The sequence below is a fragment of the Zalophus californianus genome, chromosome 5 (genome assembly GCF_009762305.2).
Source record: "Zalophus californianus isolate mZalCal1 chromosome 5, mZalCal1.pri.v2, whole genome shotgun sequence".
Taxonomy (NCBI): domain Eukaryota; kingdom Metazoa; phylum Chordata; class Mammalia; order Carnivora; family Otariidae; genus Zalophus; species Zalophus californianus.
In genome coordinates, this window is record NC_045599.1 from 100,392,284 (window position 1) to 100,400,304 (window position 8,021).

The 8,021-nt window shown below is 39.4% G+C and overlaps 1 protein-coding gene across 1 annotated transcript; it reads left to right on the forward strand.

Moving 5' to 3' along the window:
• The first annotated feature begins 363 nt into the window (after positions 1-363).
• On the forward strand, positions 364-1,596 carry LOC113915766 (malate dehydrogenase, mitochondrial-like). Its single transcript, XM_027581675.2, has one exon. The coding sequence runs from the start codon at positions 444-446 to the stop codon at positions 1,458-1,460; it is 1,017 nt and encodes a 338-aa protein (XP_027437476.2). The 5' UTR covers positions 364-443; the 3' UTR covers positions 1,461-1,596.
• The last annotated feature ends 6,425 nt before the right edge of the window (positions 1,597-8,021 follow it).

The following is an 8,021-nucleotide window of genomic DNA, read 5'->3' on the forward strand; positions in this document are numbered from 1 at the left end:
TTCATTTATGTTATTTGTGCAATTTTTAAACTACAGACCCCACCAAATTATTATTTCAGGGGAAAAAAAGGATTTCCTGTTAACTCTTGTTAGGGAAAAAATGTGAAAGTTTCCAGTACAGATTCTCTCAATATTTATCAACCAATGAACGTCCCAAAGTTCCCTTCCCATCACACACAAGCCCCACTTGAGAATCATTGCCCTAGAACAGCCTATGGGCCAAATACACTAGCCACATACATCTTTATGTATTGCCTATGGTTCCCTTTGCATTAAATGTCAGGGTTCAGTTATGGTCACAGACAGAGTCCCCAAAGCCCAAATGACTTACTCTCTGGTCCTTCATAGAAAAAGTTTAGCCCCGTACGGTGTGGAGGTCGTTGGTGTCACTTGCCAGCCGTCTGCGCCTTCTCCTGCCGTTCCGCTCCCCGCCAGCTTCAACTATGTTCTCCGCCCTCGCCCGCCCTGCCGGCGCCGTTCTCCGCCGCAGCTTCAGCACCTCGGCCCAGAACAATGCGAAAGTAGCAGTGCTAGGGGCTTCCGGAGAAATCGGGCAGCCTCTTGCGCTTCTCCTCAAGAACAGTCCCTTGGTGAGCCGCCTGACCCTCTACGATATTGCTCATACGCCCGGAGTGGCCGCCGATCTGAGCCACATCGAGACCAGAGCAACCGTGAAAGGCTACCTCGGACCTGAGCAGCTGCCGGATTGCCTGAAAGGCTGCGATGTGGTGGTTATTCCAGCAGGAGTCCCGAGAAAACCAGGCATGACCCGGGATGACCTGTTCAACACCAATGCCTCCATTGTGGCCACCCTGTCTGCTGCCTGCGCCCAGCACTGCCCCGAGGCCATGATCTGCGTCATTTCCAATCCGGTGAACTCCACCATCCCAATCGCAACGGAAGTTTTCAAGAAACACGGAGTCTACAACTCCAATAAAATCTTCGGGGTGACGACCCTGGACATTGTCAGAGCCAACACTTTCATTGCGGAACTGAAGGGTTTGGATCCTGCTCGGGTCAATGTTCCTGTCATTGGCGGCCATGCTGGGAAGACCATCATCCCCCTGATCTCCCAGTGCGCTCCCAAGGTGGACCTTCCCCAGGACCAGCTAACAGCCATCACTGGGCGGATCCAGGAGGCCGGCACAGAGGTGGTGAAGGCCAAAGCTGGAGCAGGCTCAGCCACCCTGTCCATGGCGTACGCCGGAGCCCGGTTTGTCTTCTCCCTTGTGGATGCGATGAACGGAAAGGAAGGAGTTGTGGAGTGTTCCTTCGTTAAGTCCCAAGAAGCAGAGTGTGCCTATTTCTCCACCCCGTTAATGCTGGGGAAAAAGGGCATTGAGAAGAATCTAGGCATCGGCAAGATCTCCTCTTTCGAAGAGAAGATGATCGCGGAAGCCATCCCCGAGCTGAAGGCCTCCATCAAGAAGGGAGAGGAGTTTGTGAAGAACATGAAATGAGAGGGGCAGCCAGCGAGTCCGCTTCCCCAACTTACGAAGGCATCATGTCCCTGTAAAGGCATCTCCTTCCCCCTGTGTTTTGAGTTGCGTTAACCACAAGTGTTGTGTTAGCGTCGCCATCCCTTCCAAATCACCGGTCTGTCTGTGGGCGCATCAGTAAAAGCAGGCTTTGATTTTCTTTAAAAAAAAAAAAAAAAGAAAGAAAAAGTTTAATGATCTCTGTTCCAGAACAACAATTCCAAATGGGCATTTCTAAATGAATCCTCATAACAGATTTTAGATCAGTTTGCGATACAAAAGACTTCTTAGGAAGATGGAAGTCTGAATCATCAGTGCTATAAACCATTAACACATTCAGGAACAAAACATTATTTTCCAGCTTTTAAAAATATTCAAAAATATTTTTTGAAACCATGCTTTACAAAATGAGATTCTGGGGGCAATGGTAAGAGACAGGGTTATTTGAGGCTGAAATGAGCAAATGATAAGGGGGACGACTTCTGTTCGTTTGTTCTGCCAAAGATCCCAGAGAACTTCATGCTTTACTCTCACGTTTCCAACCTAAGAATGGACTTCTGAATTAATGGCAAATTGCTGGGAATTTCCTTACATTGATCATAAGCATCCTAAGCTTTTGGCTGCTTAGCTAATAGACACTTTTGTAAGTTTCTATGAGAAATTAAGGGTATCATATTATTAACCTTTGTCATAACATGTCATTTTTTTTCTTACAAGCTGAATCTAAATCTCCTGGTTTTTAGAACCCATCAGAGAAAATTTCCGGTTTGTGCTTTATGGGTCATCATACAAAGAGTACAGAGCTCCTATGTCAAAACCGGCATTGTGCTCAGCAAAATAACCTCTGGAGGTTGATAAAGCACTGTTTCACCCTTCTAAGACCTAGTTACCATATTAAAGGTTGCAGATGTTCATTTTCCAATTTTATTAGCTTTCTTCACAATTGGTTAAAAATGTAAAGAAAAGAAATTACAATTCTAATTGTGACTCTACTTAACTAGTTCAGACTGATCTAAGTCTGAACATCTGAGAAGTCTGAAAACTCGGCAACCATTTAAAAGTCTATTTGAGCAGTAGATCACAATTCCTTAGAGAAATGGAAAGGTGCTTTATAGTCTAATGCTTCCTTTTGAACTGTATATCACTTTTTCTATTTAGAATTCATTTGAATGCAGAAATGGAGTTAGGTTCCTTTTGTTGGAGACACTCCAAATATTTTGACAGTTATTTGAATACCATATTGACAAGCCCATTCTATTTACTGGTCCTAAAACAAATAATTTCCACATATTCTAAGCTTTAAAACCCTTTAGTACAAGTTATTAAAAGATTATAAAGTGTTTGTCTGTGCATTTTTAAAGGGAGGGATTTGTGACTTCTTAAAAAAGGAAAATATTTGAATAGCAGCTATAATTCTAGTATATTCACAAATCAGTCATTAAAATGCATACAGCAGAGTTGTTGCAGCTGTATACAGCTTTTATTATTCAGACTGCTAAATGGGTGAAACATATATTTTAATTTAATGTATAATGCACAACTCTGAATGAACCAGAATAATTCTTCCTCCCCTCCCTTTCCTAAGGAGAAGCCAGAGATCCTTCAAAGGGTTAGTGATCATTTCTCCTGGACAACAGCCAGCTGAGATTTATTGAATATGCCAGCATCTCTTCATAGAACATAGCAAGAGCTGGCAGAAGTTTAGTCAAAAACTCAGCCCATAACATTTCTACTTTTATTCATATATTTTCATGGGGTATTTAATTGCTAAGCCTTCAACTCTGGTTAGCAATTATGGCCCAATGGGAACTTCAGCTCCTATAGAAAGTTAATAAAGAAGTGTCTTCCCATATCATTATTATGGGAATAAAAGACTTGAGTTCAGGGAGGAGGAACACTTAACGTCTGGACTAAAGGAAGCTACAAAGAACCACCTCAATACTATTGATAAAGGGGAAGAAAAGATGAGTAGGGGGTGTTTATTCTCAGCTAGTGACTGTAGTAAGTCAGTAAAGGTATGTTTGAAAGCAAAAGAAATTACATGACATGACTGTATTCAAAAGGGTGTTGTGATTCCTCTATTTTAAATAGGCCAGACTCCTGTCTGGAGGCTTCATACCTGGAGAATGCTATTGTCTATTTAATGGTCGAACTTTCTCTCTAGCCCTTAGAATGTTATCTTGAGCCTCCTTGCAAAATAAAGACCCTCCCCTTACATTTTCAGAACCACCACCACCAAATCCCATTTATAGCTTCTCTTGTCTCTACAAATACTTGTAGTCTATTTTATTTCTTTGCAGAAATTTAAGGCTCTCTCCGACACAATTTATTTCTTTCTTAAGATCTCCAACAAGCTCTCACTGGAGTTCTGAACTATGCTCCTACAGCACAAATCTCAGTGGTAGCACTTAACTAATTTATTGTGTTTAATCAGAGACTCTGAAAAATAATTTTCTTGTGTCTTTTCCTGTCTAGAGATTTATACTAGTGCTTAGTCTCTTAGAAAGGACAGTGCTCAACTTCATGTCAGTTATGTTGGCTTTTGGATTTAGTCCATTCATGACCATATCAAGGGGGGGATTGTATCTTTTAGTATTATGGGTAATTTCACCACGGAGAGGAACAAATTAGGGCTGAGAGTTAAATGGTCTTAGGAGATTCTGAACTTGGCTTACTGAATTGCTGAAGCAAACCATGACACACAAAAGGCTTCAAATCTGTGAATGCCATAGGATTCTCTGTGCTCTCTCAGGCTGCCACTGTTCTGCAGCAGATGCCTGCCCGAGTCTAAAGGCCTTTTCTCATCTTCAGGATATCTCGACTGTACACAAAGGCCTATGGTAACTCTTCTAATTTTTCATCATTTTTAAATAATCAGTAATATAGCCCCATCTCTCTCATAACTGAGTTATTTCAGAAACATCCTTAGTATTTGCTCATGGTTCATCTACTACTTTATAAAAAAGATTTGAGGTGTCCTTATAATAAGGGAGATAAACCTCATAATTTTAATAAAATATTAAAGGAATGCAAGACCATGGATTGGTGGAACATGTAAATATGCTACCTCCTGGGGCTTATATAATTGCAATTGGACTTAGCACATGACTTGATGCTTCTTGTTGACAGTACAAGAACACCAGCCGTGATCCACACCGTTTCTTTTGCTCACTTCTAAAACATATTTATCCTTGTTACCCACATCTGAATGATTCTGTAGACCAGTTGCCTTACATGTTCAAAGTTTATGATTTCATCATGTCCATTTTATCACAAAAGAAACAAACAATGAAAGAATAGGGGAGGTAAGATTAGTCTTACTAACATTTTCAATCATTTTCCTTTATTTATTAGAGAAAAATCTAATGTCTTCCAAGTCCTTGTCTGACACGTGTGTCACTGGTTTTATTCTACTTCTGAAACTTCTTCATCAGTTAGCTACTTTCTCTTGCATCCTCACTTCCTAACTCCCTCTCATTTCTTCCTTTCTGTCTATAAATATCACAAGTCTCTCCTATAAGGAAAAGATTTCTTCCACTTAGCCTCAAATTTTCTTTCTGAGGATACCCAGATGACTGGCCTCTGTCTCACCTCTCTCAGAGCACTGATGAATATGGCATACTAGAGCCATCTGGGACCAGTAAGAACAGAGATTATGGTTTGGTCTGGCAGTCACTGTGCCTACTCACAGTGTGAGCAGATAAAAAAATAATAATAATAAATAAAAACTAAAAAAAAAAAAAAAGCTCATAGCTTCTTTCCTGAAGAGGGAAAGAGTTGGACAGAGCATCCAATGACCCAAGTTATCTGAGGGCTGCCTGAATGGGCTTCAGTCTTGCTCTAAGAGTGCTAATGGGTCCCAACAAAATTTAGATGTCAGGGTCCACTAAGAACAAGGAAAGCAGATTGGACAAGCAAAAAGGTTTGAGAGCCCCAGAATCTCTGGCCGGGATAGCTGAAGGTCTTTTCCTACATGAGTCAAGCCACAAAGACTAGAAGTGGCTGTTTTGTGTAATGCACATACCAACACGGAGTCAAGGAAAATGAAGAAACAGGCAAATTATTCTGAACAAAGAAACAAAATAAATTTCCAGAAACTGACCTTAAAAAATAAAAATATATTATTTACTTCCCAGAGAATTCAAAATAATCATCATGAAGATACTGAGATCAGGAGAACAATATATGAACAAAATGAGAATTTCAATAAAAAAGAAAATGTACAGAAATTATGTACCTGAAGAATACAAGCCCCTTTCAATCACATCTGAGTTTATGTTAATGATGTCACTTTTGGGTATCTCCTAAGAATGGGAGCTTGTGGCCAAAGGAATTAACCATATGATTAAAGCACTGGATCTTTTAGCCCCACCCCTCAAATTCCAGGGTAGACAAAAGGGTCTGGAAGTTGATTTAATCAATCATGTCTATTTGATGGCACCTCTACAAAAACCCAAAAAGACAGGGTTTAGATAACTTTGCATTGTAAATATGTAGGGGTGCTGAGATGGTGGCACACCTGGAGAGAGCATGGATACTCCATACTCCTTTCCCCATATCATACCCTATGCAACTCTTCCATATTACTATTCCTGAGTTATATCCTCTTAACATAAATGAATAATCTGCTAATAAATTGTTTCCTGAGTTCTGTGAGCCACTGTAGCAAATTAATCAAACTTGAGGAGGGAGTCATGGGAACCTCCAATTTATAGCTAGTTGGTCAGAAGTACAGATAACTTGGACTTGTGACGGGCATCTGAAATGAGAAGGAGCAGGCTTGTAGGACTGAGCCCTTAACCTGTGGGACCTAATGCTAACTCCATGTAGATAGTGTCAAAATTGAGTTGAATTGTAGGACACCCAACTAGCATCATAGAAGTGGTTGGTGTGAGGAACACCCCCCCTCCACATACACACACATAGACACATTTGCAGTATAGAGTATTCTGTGACTAGACAAAAAACAGTGTTTTTCCTGTACATTTTGGCATCGAATATACACAAAACATTCCACCCTACAGCAGCAAAATATACATTCTTCTCGAGTGAGCATAGAACATTCTCCAGGACTGATCACATGTTAGGTTACAAAATAAATCTTAACAAATTTAAGAAGACTATAATCAGGGCACTTGGGTGGCTTGGTCGATTAAGCATCTGACTCTTGATCTCAGCTCAGGTCTCGATCTCTAGGTTGTGGGTTCGAGCCCCGTGTTGTGCTCCACACTGGGTGTGGAGCCTACTTTAAAAAAAAAAAAAAAAGAGAGAGACTGCAACCATTCCAAGTATCTTTTCCAACCACAATGGAACAAAAGTAGAAATCAGTAGCAAAAGAAAACTGGAAAATTCACAAATATGTGAAAATTAAACACACTTTTTGAATAACCAATGGGTCAAATAAGAAATCAAAAGGGAAATTAGAAAATATTTTGAGATCAAATGAAAAAGAAGATACAACATACCAACACTTACAGGATGAAGCAAATGTAGTACTACAGGGAAGTTTATGGTGGTAAATTTGCCTATGTTAGAAAAAAAGAAAGATCTCAAGCAACTTAACTTTACATCCCAAGAAACTACAAAAAGAATAAACTAGACTGAAAGCTAGCAGAAGAAAAGAAATGAGAGATTAGAGATAAATGAAACAGAGAATAGAAAAACAACAGAAAATTCAACAAAATGAAGAGCTGAATATTTGAAAAGATAAACAAAATTGAAAAACCTAAGAAAAAAAGAGAGAAGAGCCAAATAAAATCGGAAAGAAAGAGTAAACATTGCAACTGATGCCACAGAAATAAAACTAATTAACTAAATTTAAAAAGATCTCAAGAGATTACTCTGAACAATTTTATTCCAAAAAACTAGATAACCTAAAAGAAATGAATAAATTCCTAGAAACATACAACCTACCAAGACTGAATCATGAAGAAATAAAATATCTAAATAGACCGATTACAAGTAAGGAGATTGAATCAGTAATCAAAAACTTCCCAACAAAGAAAAGCTCAGCACCAGATGGCTTCACTGGTGAATTCTACCAAACATTTAAAAAATAATTAACCCCAATCCTTGTCAAACTCTTCCAAAAAATTAAAGAGGAAGGTGCAATTCCAAACTCATTCTCTGAGGCCAGCATTACCCTATACAAAAGCCAAAGACACCATAAGAAAAGATAATTACAGACCAATATTCCTGATGAATATAAATACAAAAATCTTCAATATTAGCAAATTAAATTCAACAGCATGTTAAAAGAATCATAAACTATGATCAAGAGTGAATTATCCCTGGAATGCATGAAGGTTCAACATCTGCAAATGAATTAATGTGAAATTACTTAACAAACATTAACAAAGTGGAGGACAAAAATCACATGATAATTTTAATAAATGTGGAAAAGGCATTTGACAAATTCAACACTGTTTTTTTTAAGATTTTACTTATTTATTTGACAGAGATAGAAAGAGAGCACAAGCAGGGGGAGCAGCAGAGGGAGAGGGAGAAGCAGGCTCCCACTGAGCAGGAAGCCCGATGCAGGGC

Coding starts and splice junctions, on each gene's coding strand:
- LOC113915766 (XM_027581675.2), top strand. CDS start 444: ATGTTCTCCGCCCTCGCCCGCCCTGCCGGCGCCGTTCTCCGCCGCAGC.